Source organism: Saccostrea cucullata, unplaced genomic scaffold (genome assembly GCF_032062105.1).
Source record: "Saccostrea cucullata isolate Sc308-1 unplaced genomic scaffold, CSIRO_AGI_Scuc_v1 ctg3615, whole genome shotgun sequence".
In the NCBI taxonomy this organism is placed as follows: Eukaryota; Metazoa; Mollusca; class Bivalvia; order Ostreida; family Ostreidae; genus Saccostrea; species Saccostrea cuccullata.
Genome location: NW_026938997.1, coordinates 2,049 through 19,851, shown reverse-complemented (window position 1 = coordinate 19,851; position 17,803 = coordinate 2,049). Strand labels below are relative to the sequence as shown.

General features: G+C 35.2%; 2 protein-coding genes across 3 annotated transcripts in view; both read right to left on the bottom strand.

The window, feature by feature from the left end:
* The window catches only part of LOC134252061 (IgGFc-binding protein-like), a 28,053-nt gene extending 10,923 nt beyond the window's left edge, over positions 1-17,130 (bottom strand). The window contains exon 1 of one of the 2 annotated variants that reach the window (XM_062734501.1): positions 17,031-17,130. The gene's annotated coding sequence lies outside the window, so the exon portion shown is untranslated. The remainder of the gene's footprint in view (positions 1-17,030) is intronic. The other variant, XM_062734503.1, reaches the window with a different exon arrangement.
* Positions 14,075-15,286, bottom strand: LOC134252067 (uncharacterized). The gene is made up of 2 exons (XM_062734507.1): positions 14,584-15,286; positions 14,075-14,472 (listed from the first exon to the last, which is right to left on the bottom strand). Exons 1-2 carry the CDS (start codon positions 15,284-15,286, stop codon positions 14,075-14,077), a joined length of 1,101 nt encoding a protein of 366 aa, XP_062590491.1.
* Positions 17,131-17,803: the final 673 nt, after the last annotated feature.

Below are 17,803 nucleotides of genomic sequence, written 5' to 3'. Positions count from 1 at the left end.
TTTACAATTGATAAGATCAAAATAACACTGTCCGTGTTCTGAAATATTTATAATTGATAGTTAAATATTATTTTATTGCAGTATTGTCATTAAATTATGTTTTATTTGACTAAATGTTTTGGAACTTGAATGTGTAGCGTAATACTTATGTGTTTGCATTATTGTTTGGAATTACTACGCCATGGATTGTGTGTGTCCGTTTCATTACAGATTGTTTGTTGAACTTAGTTTATTATGTACATCGAATAGCATTTATAGCTCCCAATTTACATGCAGGAAGGACATTTTCAGCGACATTATTTTCTATGTTTTACACAATATATATGTAACGTAGTTCTGAGTTGCTCCAGAAAGGAAAATTTTTCATTGGTTTGTTGTGATCACGTGACCATTATAGAAGGTTATATATATGAGCAGCGAACGCCAGTTTCAGCACAACGATCATAATGATCAGATCATATTATGTCAATAACATCACTAGCGACTTAGGTATGATAAAAAATGTTAACTAATACATATTAAGTAGCGTTTAATTTCTCCACCGCACGGACACCGCAATCCACTGTAGTTTTTTAGGCCAGAGATGTTAAGCTAGGACTTTATATACTCATAGATGTACTGACTGTTTTGTTATATTTCATTGAAATCTTTATTAAATGAAATATTTGAAACGAGAATGGGACTTGGTTATGATTTACAGGAATGTGAAGTAAATTTATCAAGGGTGTTTAAATACATGCGATGGGCTGAGGATGCCCCCCCCCTTTTTATTGTGGACGGATGTCATGAGTAGTCCTGATAAAATTTAATATTAACTGAATTTACAAGGGATGGAAACACTGTAAGCTGATTGGCATTTGACAGGGTGCTGAAGAAGCTTACAGTACGTTCTCCTGTCAGAGTCTGTGGTGACCAGAAGACGGAGTACAGACAACTCTGTATGTTCTCCTCTCAGGGTCCGCGGGGACCTAAAGACGGAGCACAGACAACTCTGTATGTTCTCCTCTCAGAGTCCGCGGGGACCTAAAGACGGAGCACAGACAACCTTGGATGCTCTCCTCTCAAACTCCGCGGGGACCAGAAGACGAAGTACAGACAACCTTGGATGCTCTCCTCTCAAACTCCGCGGGGACCAGAAGACGAAGCACAGACAACCTTGGATGCTCTCCTCTCAGGGTCCGCGGGGACCAGAAGACGGAGTACAGACAACTCTGTATGTTCTCCTCTCAGAGTCCGCGGGGACCAGAAGATGGAGTACAGACAACTCTGTATGTTCTCCTGTCAGAGTCCACAGGGACCAGAAGATGGAGTACAGACAACTCTGTAAGTTCTCCTGTCAGGGTCCGCGGGGACCAGAAGACGGATACAGACAACTCTGTAAGTTCTCCTCTCAGGGTCCGCAGGGACCAGAAGACGGAACACAGACAACTCTGTATGCTCCCTTGCCTTGTCATAGGCGTAGTCACAGGGGGGGGGGGGGGGCAGCGGGGGCACTAGCCCCCCACTTTCAGATCTGGGGGGGCAAGAGTATGTCCGTGCCCCCCCCCCACTTTTTAATGATTAACAAAATAACAGCTATTTTGAAATAATATCAATATATAGTTGTTTAATAAAATTGTGTAGCAAAATTGGAATTGAAAGTCACTTGCCTTTGAAAAAAAGTTGGCCACTACCCCCCCCCCCTTCCCACGAAATAGGATTTTCGAGTTTGGGGAACTTTCCTTTTAAGTTTGTGACTACGCCTCTTCTTGTGTTCCGTCGTGGACTTCCTGTTGTACTCAAAACAGTTGGAGAAGATTTGTCTGATACTAAAACTAAGCCCCGGAACCTGATCTCCAAATACTAAGCCTCTAGTCTCCAAATGATCAATATTACTAGTAAAATGATTATAAAAGTTTAAATTTGTAGTTTTGATTCTCCGTGAGGCTCAATCTTAATAAAAGACAAGTGCAAACAATTAAGCGTAATCTTTGTGCAGCAGCTTTAAGTACGGAAGTATTTGATTCTATTAAAACCACAAGTCAAACCAGTAGTCAAACGTGTTGTTCTCGTCTTTTTCTTAAATTTTTACCACGACAAGGGAAACTTTTTAATTTTATTTGTAAGCATAAAATTAAATTCACTCTATATTTTTTATTTCTTAGTTACTTACATGTTAAAAATTTTCATTCATGTTGAAATAAAATTCCCTGCCATTGCATATAAGAAGGTTATTCAATCTTTGAAGGTTGTTACCAATATGTATAATTTATTAACTGTAGACTATTTCGCTATTGCTCATCAACAGAGACATATTCCCTTTATTTCCCTTTTAGTGAAAACGTAACAAGATCAAGCTTCCAACGAGAGTGTTGAAGTTCTAAATAAAACTTATGGAGATAATGAACATTATCAAGATTCCATAAACAATACAATATAGGAACAGAGCAAACATGGACCTTCATAACATCAGATGTGGGATGGGTGCCATGGAGAAGTGAGTATCCTTAGCTGACCAGCCAGTAACACCCGCCGTGCACTCCTTGTCATGATCAGGGAAAAAATCCGTTGTCATTATATATATATATATATATATATATATATATATATATATATATATATATATATATATATATATATATATATATGTAAAACGAAAATATTTTGCGCACTACTAATTTAAGCGCCTTAGCCCCTGAGCGCTAAAATTTATTGTGAGCTAAAGGATTTATAAATATCATTTTTTGTGTGTGTGTTCATTTTTTTTTTTACATAAGTACATGTAAAACGGAACGCGCGATTACGTAATGTCGAAGGGTCATTGGATTTTAAATACACACTAGCACTGCATAATTTACGGAAGACAAAAAGGCTGACTCAGAGATCTATAAAATGAAAAGTTGGTGTGACATTCCACCTTTAACTATTGCTACCCCGGTAGTTGTTATCCGCTTATTATCATTAGCACCTTCATAATTTGGCTTCTCGGCTTGTCTATCATCTATCGCCTCAAGCATGTCAAGGTAAACTAGAGGTACTGTGAGCAATGAGCTCACTAAATGATACCCCCCGCCTCCCATAATGTCGATGTGTTGCTATTATAATATTTTGTTTTACTGTAAAGTGTAAAGAGGAATAACTCGTCCTATCAAATGTTATCCAGAAGCTTCTATTATGTGACGTCATAGGTAAACAAAAAATGGCAATGTCCATGTTTTGCTATGGGAAACCTAAAATACGTGTCGAATAAAAAAGTAAAACAGGAGGTGCACAATGGCAATATGTAATAAAGATTCTGTGAAAGTTTCATTAAATTCCACTCAGTAGTATAAGAGGAGTTGCGGATAAGAGAAAAAGCGTAACAGACGGACGGACGGACGGACGGACAGACGGACGGACGGACGGAATTAACGATTACGATATACCCTCCCGCTTTTCAAGCGGGGGGTATAACAATGCAATCAAGCATGCCGATTGAGCTTACAGACAATACACCTGATTAGGATTACCGTTTTGTCTAAGTAATTTTCTGTCGATGCATGCATAATTGTTTTCATTTGATTTAAATGAGTAATAACTTTATTTCTTTTAATTGAAAATCGAAATGAAATAAATTTAAGCATTGTACCACGTCCATGTGATTGCAACATGTACCGCAGTAAAGTTATTGAATGTTTACTGATATACTGGAGCACTAATGTGTTTCCGTGTTTAACTTACCAAAAAGTCAAATACGGTGTGGATGAAAAAAAAACAAACAGCATATCACATCTATATATTTTTATGACAAGTGCAAGCGCTACAATTTATTTGCGCCAATGCATTCCCACTTGCGTTTGCGCTAAAATACGTATGCGCCCAGTTTGTAAAACGCCACTCATCATTTGACTCAATGATAAATTGCATTTGCTAACAACGTCATTGTATTGACCATAGAACTTACAAAATGATGACGTTAAACGAGACTGCTGATATTCTTGTTTCATCAACTTGTTTGTCAATAATTTACCTCGTTTAAGAAATTATTTTTAAGTAGAGCATGCGTATCGAATCAACTGAGGTGCCGTATATAGAATATATGCGCATAAGTAACGGAAGTAGACGATTGTAAAGTTAAATTCATCACGTTTATCATTGAGTTTGGTTGTTAAATTATCATTAACGTATTTTTCAATAAAATGTCCAAGTATGAAACAGATGTGTCAGACTGTGGTATCTTTTATCTGAAGCTCACCGGGATATATCATATCGACAAAAGGATGGAAGTTACCATTGGTAATTGATAATTAGTCATCGACAATCTAAATGTCGAGTTGAAGCCCACAGCAAGTGCTCTCTTCTTTTCGCGTATAAAGTTTTGAACAAATTATGCTTCATACGAATACAAAATAGGTGTGCTAATAACGGGGCTCAATTGGAACTCATGGAAATTCCAATACTTTAAGGAAGACCTGGGCCCGTTTTACAAAAGGACTCACGACTTAAGACCAAATTTAATTCTTCATATAACTTTTTAATTAACTTTATATCGAAACTTATTTTTAACTTTTTGAAAAGAATGTGGTAAGATATTTTTTATAGAAACAATTACAAAGAGAATGATTAATTTTGCAAAATTTTACAATCATCCAAAGTTTTTGGTCTTTATACCCCATTTATACGACAAAACTTTGCTTATGTTTGCAAATTTACATATGAGTAAATATACACACGTTAGTAAAAGTTAATTTGCTATGCGTTCAGACGAGATTTATGTACTGTAAGTAAATCCTTATGTTTTCATATAAAATAAGGTGATCCACAAATTCAGAATTGTGGAACCTTATAGAAAAAGGTCATTTTCTTTTTATTTGAGTGTAAGACTAACTTTTGAATGTTCCTCAAAGAAAGTAGGAGAAATCCAATCTATTTATTCTTTGGTATGGAAAAAGCAAACTTTTAGGAAAAATTAAAACAGGATAAAAAGAAATTGAAATTGAAATCATTCTTTAAAATTGGGAAATGCGTTGGCCTCGGTCCTAAAGACTATAGAAGAGCCGTTGAGAATTCAGAAAAAGATGGCTGTTGCCATCTACTGTATAGCGTCTTTAGCAGAGTAAAGTACGACTGAAAATCTTGTTTGAAAATCAACAGTATATCAAGTTTGCCAGGTTATTATGAAGTTTCTGCTTGAATATTATATGTTTTTTCCAGGAGAATGAAATGGGCAATCGTTTTTTTTTAAATTCAAAGAAAACAAATACGTATGTCAATAGGAAACTAGAGGTACTGTGAGCGATGAGCTCACTAAATGATACCCTCCGCCTCCCATATGGTTATAACTGGTGAAAAAGTCCATGTTTTCCTGTGGCCGGGAAACCCAAAATATGTGTCGGATCAAAAAGTAAAATAGGACTGAGGTACAATGTACACAGTGGCAATATGTAATAAAGATTCTTTGAAATTTCATTAAATTTCACTCAGTGGTATAAGAGGAGTTGCGGATAAGAGATGGGTACCCCAAAACGTAACAGCCGGACGGACGTACAGACGGACGGACGGACGGACGTACAGACGGACGGACGGACAGACGGAATTAACGATTACTATATACCCTCCCGGTTTTCAAGCGGGGGGGGGGGTATAATAAACACGAATCCCCTCGAAATACATGGTGGGATCAGGTGACAAGGATCGAGAATACTTAAAAATGCTTAATTTTAACATGCTTGTTATACCCCCCGCTTGAAAAGCGGGAGGGTATATAGTAATCGTTAATTCCGTCCGTCCGTCCGTCCGTCTGTTACGCTTTGGGGTACCCATCTCTTATCCGCAACTCCTCTCATACCACTGAATGAAATTTGATGAAACTTTCACAGAATCTTTATTACATATTGCCATTGTGCACCTCCTATTTTACTTTTTGATTCGACACATATTTTGGGTTTCCCATCGTCGGATACCCACGGGTGATCTCGTCTTTTACTTATCACCCGGTGATAAGTAAAAGACGAGATCACCCGTGGGTTTCCGACGATGGGGTTTCCCGGCCACAGGAAAACATGGACTTTTTCACCAGTTATAACCATATGGGAGGCGGGGGGTATCATTTAGTGAGCTCATCGCTCACAGTACCTCTAGTTGAAATTCCTGTATCATGAATTTATATGTCAGTAGCTTGCCTTGGTTTAAAAACAAAAAAAGGTAGAAGATAGTCAGTCTAAAATGGTACAGGGTGATTGATGTAATGCCTATTCCTATCACAGCCCGGAGCATTCCCATGAAGACAGTTGAATAGTAAGGGTTTACTTAATGATCCTGCGGGGCACATTTCTGCGCGATCAAATTTATATTGTTATAATTTAGAGGCATAAACATAGTTTTGCCAGAAAGGGTGCAAAATGTGCATGTTTTTGCAAACTCAAATTTATCTCAGAGGAGACTGGGGATAAAATGTGGATCCTTGTTTTCAGAGTTGAAAAAGCCATTTGTTGAAAGAACTATGCTAAAACAACCCGACTTATCCTTTAAAGCAGTACCCTTATAAAATTCAATTACTTTCAGCTGTCCTTGAAGTACAGGAAAGATGACCATAAAAATACAGTTTTTATGTTTTGCTTTCTAGCCACCATGTTAATAGACTGATATTATATAGACAACAATACATAAACAACCAAAACAACACTAAAAATGGAGATTTATGCTATTAACAATACAAAATACATACATAAGTAAATTTGCTGCGTTTTCATACAAAATTTACACTCATGAACTAAAAATTTGCGACAACATGTATGCAAATGTTAATTTGCACCTAGTTCTGACCAGGTGTAAATTTACTCAACTGTGCAGAATTTACATCTGAGCAAATCAGTTCATACGACCAAAATTGCACATGTGAGTAAATTTACGTATGAGTAAAATATACTGATGTATGCAAATCATGTCGTATGAATGGGGTATTAGTCGTAAGTTCTTTTGTAAAACGGGCCCCAGGTCCCATGACCATAAACTGAGAATAGACTCAAAAGTCAAAAATTCAAATCAGTATAACTTTTGCAATAAAAAAACGATAATGAACATAAATTTGCATCATTTCATGGAATTTGATTATAAAATACATTAGTGCAAAATTCGAAGAACATCTGTAAAATGAAACAGTAATTAAGGTCAAGATCTAGTAAATGAAAGGTGCCTACAGATTTATCAAACTTGAGAAATAAATTCCTTTATTGATGCTTTACAACTTTAGCTTGGTCAAATTAGGTGTTTTGGGGCATAATTTCCAGATAAACAAGATGAAAAACTGTATTTTAAACTGTCATTTTCTATGAAAAAGTTAAGAAAACCAGTCATGAATATAGGAGTTTTTCTCATTTTCGACACAGGAAATGTATCCAGATTGCCTACAGTCTCTCAGAAAACGGTAATTAGTATGTTCATGGCCTCCTCTTTAAATCAATATCAAATTTAATATAGGTATCTGGTTTACATTTCAAATGATTTCAACTTAATGTCATGAAAATACTCCATTTTCTACATAATTTTGCTAAAGCCGTAAAGCACTACAGGAAAAAGAAAGTTGAAATTGATTATGACGTCATAATGGATCTAGCACCAAAAAGTAGTCTCAAGTTATTTACTAGATCTTGACCTTAAGGAGACGAAGGATATATGGTCACGTGACTCAGTTTAATTACGTCATAATCTCTGATAAATTATGTACAAAACAAGATAGAAGCCACAGTATTTGTATTATTTTCTGACTGTTTGTTTGAGTTCACCATCTTGTATAAAAATATCTGAAAAGATTCAAACTTTCTTCCAAACATTATCAAAATACGGAATAGTTTGATCCACTTTTCTGTTTCCCTACACTGCACGTCCAACGAGTCGTTGACGTCATAGTGGATCTCTTAGTAAGATTATATACGATAAAACACGGATAGTACATGTATAATATAATAAAAACGGGTCAAGATCAGTACATGATGGTATATTTTGTGAATTAGGGTACAAAAAACACATTTTTACATGGTTGTTGACGGAAATATTTTGTAGGTATATATTTCGCAAATGTGTGACGTCATAGTTGGGTTTTCCCGTACTCGAGAAATGAAAACATGACACGTTTTTCTCAAACTTATTTCTTGATTAACTATGGCCTGTGCAATATTGAGCTCAGCTTCACCAATTGATATTTTACAGCTAATCAATTACATGCCGATCTTGCATTTCAACGTAAATTCTCAAATATTGAATGATAGGATTTTTTTCAAATTAATTTTTTGTTTTTAAGTTGTCTTAAAAAGTACGTAAATTTTCCGTCTCCAGATGTGGTGTGACAGAAGAATCTTGCTCTTTCAATCTTTTAATCCTATTCATACTCTGAAATATTTTGGGAGACACATGTTCGCTGACATATTTTTTATCTATGCTGAAAAAAAATCCATTATGGAGCGATTAATGCGCCCAGAGGCATTGAGAATCAGAACTCCACTTTGACACTGTGGGGTATAGTTTTTTTCATTCAATATCTCAAAAATAAGTCTAGAAACCTATTGATATGTATCTGTTATAAGGTATGTGAGACATACTAAATTAGAGATATACAAAATATGAAAAAAAAATGAACGACAGGACTGGTATTTTTTCAGCTAAAGGTCCTTCTTCCACATGTAGTGGTTTAGATTTTTGTTTCATAGCCATCATTCCGTAATTCATTATTTACAAGTATTTGCTGGTATTTCAGTCTGATAATTCTATTTTCCTTTTGTTTTCAGTTAATTGCGTGGACCCTGCGGTCCACGCAGTAAATATATAAGCGAGGCTAAACAGGATGCCATGGGCAAACGACAGGCTACGCATGCGCGAATATGCTAGAGAGTTCGCACTTTAGGCAACTTGCCCGTAGAATAATTCGCCCTATTCGAATTAGAATCAAAGCCATTGGCAGATCGCGCTTATAGCATCTATATATTTAGGGGCAGATCCGAATTTTTTTCTTCTACGTATACCTTTACTGATTCGACATGTTTTATGGCACAAGCATTTCAAAAAGTAGGTATAACTTGCAGTATATCAATACATGTAACTAACAACTTGAATGAAAAACGTCATTCAACGACTAGTGAAAGCTTTTAAAAGATAAAACAAGTTTTCACCGGCAATAATTTTGTGCTTCAAGGCTCGCAAAATAATTTGATATATTAGTCATCCAATTACCATCTAACAGAGGTCGGTAGCAACGTTTTTTAATGTGGGAGGGGGGGGCTCTGACAAAAAATCTGAGTACAACAGAGCTGTGCCACACGTGAACCATCAGATCTATTTTTACCATGATAGCTTTCTTCCCTATAAATTGGAGATAAAATTAAACAATTTTGCTTTCAGACTACAATCCATTGGCGTCGGAAGCAAATTGAAAGGGGGGGGCTAAGTGTAAAAAAAATACCTTCAAAAAACCTAACAAGCAAAAAAAAGGGGGGATATCATTTTCCCAAACACGAAGAAAATCCTATTTCGAGGAGGGGGCAGTTTCAAACTTCAGTACCACCACTTTCCTCTTTTTTAACCTATACTGCGACTTGTTGGGGGGGGGGCTAAACCTACGCAGCAATGTTTAATGTCTATACTCAGTATATATTTGGAAAAAAGGGGGGCTAAGTCCTTCCCCCTTACCCCGGTTTCGACGCCTATGCAATCAGTCACAAGTTGGCAGATCATTGTATTTTTATAAATTGAATTTCGGTTAGAAACGCATGCATATGGTCCACGTATTGCAGTCCTTTTTTAAGGGACAGCAACTTGTTGTTACTTAGGTAAAAGCCCTTTATTATTAGTCTTTTATAAGGTAGGACATGAGTTGACATTCCACATGTTTTACTTTTTAAACAGGAAGTGTCATCCATGTTGGCAGTCTTTCCGTAGTACTTTTGATAGCTGCGTTCTGATTGGTTAATCTAGCTTTAGGATCTTTGATAGTCATTGGTTTTTATTTTGGGCCTTGCCAGGGTATTTAAACCCGTGTTCGAGCAGTTTTCTTTACTTGGGTTGGGGAACAAAGCCTCATGGTTAGTTCCTCTTTTCTGTGCTAAGAAAACCTTATGGTTTATGAGCACTATTTGATTAGATACTTAGTGGGCTAAGAAAACCTCATGGTTTCACAGTTCTCTAGGTTTTAGCTTAGATTTAGTTTCACGTTTTTCACATGTTAAGAAACAGTTAGGATGTAGGGTATTTAAAGTAAATTTAGTTTCCCTTTCCAAGTCCTGCCTGGTCTAGGGATATGTAGATAACAGGTTTGTTTTCTAGAACCACTATTTATAAATTATTTTTGGGTGTTGTTTATTTTCTTGGTGAGTTATTTTTAGAGACTAGAATTAGTATTGATATTTTCAGTTCAACTCTAGAGTGTTGATAGTAGTCATATTGGGTGATGTAGCTCACTCCCTTTCCATTTTTTCCATCTCATTGATTTTTATAGGATTTTTCACCTTTTTGATAAGTATGGCAGCTCAGTAGGGACATAGATTATTTTTCATAGTTTTGCCACATTCCTCCCATTTTTTTTAATTTCATTTTTCAATTGATTATTTATTCATTGAGATTATTATCATTGAGATTATTGAGATTCACTTAACAGATTAAATCAATTTTCTGATAAAGCTTCATTTATCCTGTGCAATTTTCAAAGACTTTTCTGTTTGTTAAATTTTGATCATTATATATTATTTGTTATCATTTACAACGGTTAATTCTCACTTTATTAAATTGATAAAACTTACAACTGTGTGTTCATTTAGCATTGACCATAGTTCAGAAATCCCCTTACCTGGGTTGATCATTGATAACTGGAGATAGTTTACTCCTTTAAGCCAAGTTGGCTGTTGATTTTGGGAATTTATACACTGAAGAGTTCTACTTCCGGTTACATAATAGTTGGTGCCGTTGACCACCCCTGGAATTGCAGGTGAAAGTCCTGCCAGGGGCAATAAGAACTTGGGTTGTGTCTTCGAGGGCGAAGACCATTTAAGGAGGGAGGAATGTAATGGTTAGGACCGTGGATATCGGCCTGGGTAGCTCAGTGGGTAGAGCACCTGACTAGAGATACAGGGGTCCCGGGTTCGATTCCCGGTCCAGCCATACATTTTTTCCTTTCCTGTTACACACATAAGGATCAAAATTTTGACCTAAGTCTGTCCTCAGTTTATGGTCATGGTGCCTGCATGGTTTCTAAAAAACACATATAGTCAATCAGAAACTCAGGCATCTTTTAGATGTCAATTTCAGAGTACTTGTGAGTACAATTAGAATGTTTTAAACAAATTAACTTTGGAGATGATTTCTTTCATGAACATGTTATTTAAATTTTAAAATGTGATTCAACATTCTATTTTTTGTGTGAAAATTATTTTCAAAGACATTTTTTTTTCAGATGTAAAATGTATTATTCTGATTACAAATTTATACCAAATATCTCTGGCAACTTTATCAACTTAGGTTAAATTTTCTACTTCAAGACTACAATTTATAAATCATTCTTATGTACTCTCATTCAGCAACATCAAAATTTGAATTACGTGAAAATGAAAGTAAAACAAAATGTGCATTTCTTAACGGAAATGCATCCATATATTACCTCCAAATAAGATATAAATATTCTTACTTAAGCTAACAGAACGAATGAGACATGAACTAAATAAAGAATGCCATATAGGTGGAAATTTTAGCTAGACGCAAATTTAGCGATTTGTCCTCAAAAAGTGGCATTCAATTTTTAGCGGGATGTATTGTTAGCGATTTCAAAATGCTTACTGAAGAAGCTTAAACAGATAACATGCATTCTCTGTACGCACCAAAAAATCTTGGGAATGACATATCTCCGATTTTGATGAAATTTGCACCACAGATGCACCTTGGTACAAACCAGCAATACGGGTGTTAAAAGTTTCCCACGTGAACTCGGTCGCCAAGTTGCACCTGCGATGCAAATTTCATAAAAATCGGAGAGATGTCGTTTCCAAGCCCTATAATAAAGAAGCTGGAGGATAAGCCGAGCCATTTGCCCACATAATGAAAGATAAAAAATCGGTAAATTCATTTTCCACAAAATTCACTTTCACTTAAATTTATGTAATGCTTATTGCCATTTGCATAAAAATTTGACAATACCTAAATACTGTAACATCAAATTCGATTCTGATTAACTCAACAATATAGCAACACGCTCCATTTTCACAAAAACTGACATAATTTGGATGCTCTAACCACATTTTTAAAATAGAGTGGGTCATCGTACAATATTTTTGAGGACGAATAATGAAAGGCAATGGAAATATGTTTCTTTTTACACTTGCAAAAAAAGTGGTACAGACCCACTCTATATAAAAAATTGAGTTTACTTACTTCAATTTTCATCATGGTCTTTAAAAATTCTAATATAGAAAACAGTATATTATTTAAATCTATTTGTGTATGTGTCGGCGTGGTCCAGTGTTTAGCGAGTAGTTCTTTAAAGTGACGTTTATTGAGGAAAGTGTTCGAGTCATGCTAATTTTTTGTTTTGTTTCATATTATAATTGAGTTGCTATAGGATTAATTTGTACATTTTTTAACTGAAAATAAAATATATACCGTAAATCTGGAAATTTTTACTGTAGATAAATTTTTAGCAAATTTGCGCGTGCATTGAATTCGCAAAAATATTTTTCTTAAAAATAAATCAACATGTGAAGAATTTTTTTTTTTCTGAGAACTCGTGTCTTTTTTTAACTCAGTGAATAGGTGTCGGTAAGCACTGGTCATTTTTAAAAGAAACCTGTTTACACTAGTCTACTATAACTACAAGTATGTATTTAATTATGAACCCATTTACAATGCATTATTAAAATGCGAGATAAAAATTAAAATAAATATACATAATGATTGGAATACTTGTATTTTCATTTTTAGCCGGGCATATTGCTCAAAGAGCAATTGCCGGCTTATGTGATCCTGTTCAAGGCAGGATGTTGACCCCATAGTCGCCATTTTAAAGTTACGTGCAAAAATATAGTTCTTACTCTCAACCGCTTTTGAGATAATACAAACGCTAAATAAAGCAACAAAAATAAAACGAAGTTTTAATTATATAAAATAAACATTAGTAGTAATAACTTTGAAAACTTCATAAGTCAAAGAACATAGTTCATTAGCGTAAGGGTTTTTGATAATCAGTGTTACCGTAGTTCTAGATCTACACATACGAGGTAAAGCAGGAGAGGGAACCAGACTGGCCAGTTTGTTTACATTCAGCTGCGGTACCAGATTAATTTTGATTCTGACAAAATCGGACCGTGGTATTAGGATTGAAAAAACTCACTGTCAGTGTCTTATCATTTATATAGTTTTAAAATAATTTTTTCATCAGAATATAAACGTATAAATAATGACTGTAATAAATCCATTCTATTCTGTAAATGGGCCCGGCTCTCTGTACTTCTGAGTACTTTGATTACTTATTTTACTACAAGATAAACCAAAATATAATCACTATCATTATAAATAATGTAAACATTTTGATAATAGCTCCACATGCAATATGTGTTACATATAACATTCAGATAACAGCATATACGCCCTTAATCATATTAGACAATTTGTGGCAATAAATAAAAGTAAAGTGTGTAGTTTCTTTAAAGTCTAGATATCATATTCACAAATACGTTCAACATTTAAATGCAAAGTTACATTCGGAGAATTGAGATATGTCCAATAAAAGTACTTGCATAACCATAAAACGGGCATGGGCATTCGGCTCGCCTTATCCCCCCCCCCCCAAATTCGTTTTGGTGCTCACAGAGAATGCATGCTAAAATGCAATTGAATTTTAGCGATTTTCAAATTTAGCGAACTAATCTACCTCGCTAATAAAGCCAAAATTAAATCCTTGCTAAAATTTCTACCTCTAGTGTATATAAACAGGTTCTAGAAAGAGGAGATTCAGTCAGGGTGTTTTTAACTTTTGAAAAACTAAAACTACATTTGAAGATTAACATCAGTTTAATATTTATAATAACACGAAGAAATTCCTTTTTTCACAAACATAAAAAGATTTGCTGGAACACATTTAATGTTAAGGAAGGCTGCCTGCAAATCCGTAAGAATCAAGATACCGATAGCCAAAGACAACCAGATCAAACTTTGATCCTGAAGTGGTCGTTATGTTCAGTATACCAGGAGAGACTTCCAAGGTCAGAATGGAGAAAAAGAAACTTATGTATTTAAATCGAATCTTTCCTTCTTCTAGCGGTTGTCCATTCAGACGAAGATCGTATTTTCTTATTGTTTCGTTCATAATCGTTACGTAGTTGTTCAGGTAGCCTTCAGGAATTGGGATTAAATACTGACTTTTGGATTGAATAATATCCGGAATCGTTACCATGTATGGAGAACTGGAATTAGGATTGTTCTTACTTCCTTTTACAAAGCTGTTTACCAAGACACGGCCGATGATAAAAGCTGATTCATTTGCTTTTAAAGAAAATTCAAACGGTACTCTGGGAAGAAGGTTTATTTTTTTCACATTATAACCTATAAAAATTTTAAAAATTAACTGGTCAGTTATTAAGCTCACGAGTGTACCATCACTATTGAAATCAGAAGGTACAATATATCGAAAACCCCAGTCCGCTGTCGGGGTCATTTGTTCCAGAAAATGACTAAATCTGATCGATTCTGAAAACATGTTGCATCTGTTTCCAGAAAACACTGCTACAGGTTTAGAAGACTCGACTAAGGTTCCCGAGAGATCGGCGCTGTGCTCCATTTGCAGAGTCTCCAAATTGTTCAGGGAGATTTTGAAGGTGTCTGAATCGCTGTAGTTTTGTCTGTTGATTGTCAGAGGTATTAAATTACTGCCCAGTTTAAATGTTATCGTCACTATTGTGTCGTCCTCCAATGCAGCTACACCGAACAAACTGGCGTAAACCGGATGTTTGGCAAAACGAGGTTCAGAAGAAGCAATTAAATACCTAGTTTTGAGTTTTTCTACTGGGGAAATCAGAGTACCGTCGTTGGATTGTAAATAGTTGTTGTCAAAGAGTAAAACCGTAAGGGGTTCGGTTGAGCGAATTTTTACGGCTTTCGACTCTTTCTGGAAAGAGACGCTTTGCATTTCAGGAGGCAGGGCAACTTTCAGTTGCGAGGCAAAGAACATGGTTTGATCAATGGCTGTTTTGAGAGAGGGTTTAAGATTGTTTGAGGTCGAGATTTCTATGGTAGCTGAGGTACTTGTTGTCATGTAAATCATTGAAGATTCATTGGATGCGTAATAGTGATTCAACATGATCATCAAAGCGTATTCGTATTTAAAAACTCCATCAAAATCTGCAAGGAGTGATTGAATTAAATTAATATTTCATTTTCATATTACTCAAAGACAACAGCACACTGAGGAAAATGCTTATCTTTAAACACTTAATGAAAACATGTTTAATTTAACTATCATAACCTTTATAGCAATTTTAGAGAAAATTTTAAGAGGTTTTTTTTTCAACATTAGCTTAATAAAATTCAATTAAAAATTCAGCACAGCTAAGCACTGAAGTCAAAAATTGTTATTAAGTTGACCAATTAAAATATATAGAGAGATATAATGAGCTGAATTCAAGATCAAAAGTCTATTAAACAATACAGAATTGGAGCAGAGCAAACACGGACCTCCGAAACATCAGAGGTGGAATCAGGTGCCATGGAGGAGTGAGCATTTCCTGCCGACCGGTCACACCCGCCGTGTGCTCGTTGTTATGATCGGAACATAATGGAAAAATGCTTCGTCAATTCATTGTATAATTAATGAAATAACAATTAATATTGAAAACGTCAGTCAGCATTTGATTCAATGATAAATTGTATTGCTGACAAGGTCACTGTATGGAGTCCAAAGTCCATAAAACAATACAAAATAAGAGAAGAGCAAACACGGATCCCGAAAATCAGAGGTGGGATCAGGTGCCATGGAGGAGTGAGCATCTCCTGCCGACCGGTCACGCCCGCCGAGTGCTCCTTGTCATGATCAGGAAATAAAGGATAAAATCCGTCGTCAATTCAGTGTATAAATAATAAAATAATAATTGGTATGAAAAATGTCAGTTAGCATTTGATTCAATGATAAATTGTATTTGCTGACAAGATCATTGTATCGACAATAGAACTTACGAAATAATGACTTTAAACGAGACTGTTGATATTCATGTTTCATCAACTTGCTTGTCAATTATTTGCTTGTCGTATTAGAAATTGTTCATACGTAGTGCATGCTCTTGCGTATCGAATCAAGTGAGATATATATATTCCGTATGCAGGTGAAGTTGACGATAGAAAAGGTTTAGTCATCACGTTTATCATAAAGCTTGGTTGTTTAAACAAGACTGTTGATATTCTTGTTTCATCAACTTGTTTGTCAATGACTTAACTCACATTAGAAATTAATCTTTCGTAGCGCATGCTCTCATCGAATCAACTGAGAGATAAAACTGTGCATGAAGGTATATTGCTGCATAAGAGAAGGAAGTTGACGATTGAAAAATTAGTCATCACGTTTATCATAGAGCTTGGTTGTTAGGTCATCATTTTCAAGTAAAATATCCAAATATGATACATATGTGTCAGGCTCTGTGGTATCTTTTCTCTCAAACTTACAACTTTTGGATATATCCTACCAACAAAAGAATGAAAGTTTTACCATTGAAAATACGTCGTTGATATATCTAAATGTCGAGTTGAAGGCTTACAAACGAAGACAATGTTGTTTCTGCTTTGTCAGCAGTTTAAGCATTGAATGCAAATTAGAATGACCAATATTTTTTATAGCAGTGAATTCAAAAATTCACAGTTTACTTTTACCATTTATTTTCTACGAATAAAAGTGGTTTTCCTATTGTTATTTTCTGAACATTAATAACATTTTAACAACCGTGCTTTTTGTAAAACAAAAAAAAAACAACCTGTTGAGTGTTGATGCAAATATACATAGCTAAGTTACAAAATGCTTGAAGATTTACAAAATGAAAACCATTAATTAAACTAACTTGAACAATCCTGTCCAGTCCAACCTTCGTTACACGTGCACGTGTATGATGTGTCTGTATTAGTGCACGTCCCTCCATTTTAACACGGCATCGACTGGCACGCTATTTTCACTTAAATAGAATCAAAAAGATTTCTTAAACAAATAAAATTTATCTCCAGTGTGTAGCTCAAGTTGAAACCCCCAATGCCTTTCTAAAAAGCTACTTTTGGATAACATAGTAACAATTTTAGATTAATGTAAAATAAAAGATTCTACCCTCATTCTTGATCTCATTACTGAATATGATTTTAAAAAAGTAATGATAAAAGGATAAATGCAAATGAATTCAAAGAAATGAGTTTTTTTTTTCAACATCAAAGGAAAGTTAATTGAAAACTTTGTTTAACATAATTTAACTTTACTCTAACGACACTGATGATGGTATAAATCTGCATCAAAAATCAATATGCTATCACAGGTACTTGTGGACAGGACCCCCCCCCCCCTCGATATTCAACCCCGGGGCTTATTAGACATTTTTTTCACAATTTATATTTAGTACACTTATTCAACATGTTTGCAATAGGAACAAATCGTCAAAACCCCAAAATAATCGCTCCACGAAAAAATACCCTACTATACATTATAAGAGATCTCTCTTATAATTTATAGTAGGGTATTTTTTGTGGAGCGATTATTTTGGGGTTTTGACGATTTGTTCCTATTGCAAACATGTTGAATAAGTGTACTAAATATGAATTGTGAAAAAAGTGTCAAATAAGCCCCGGGGTT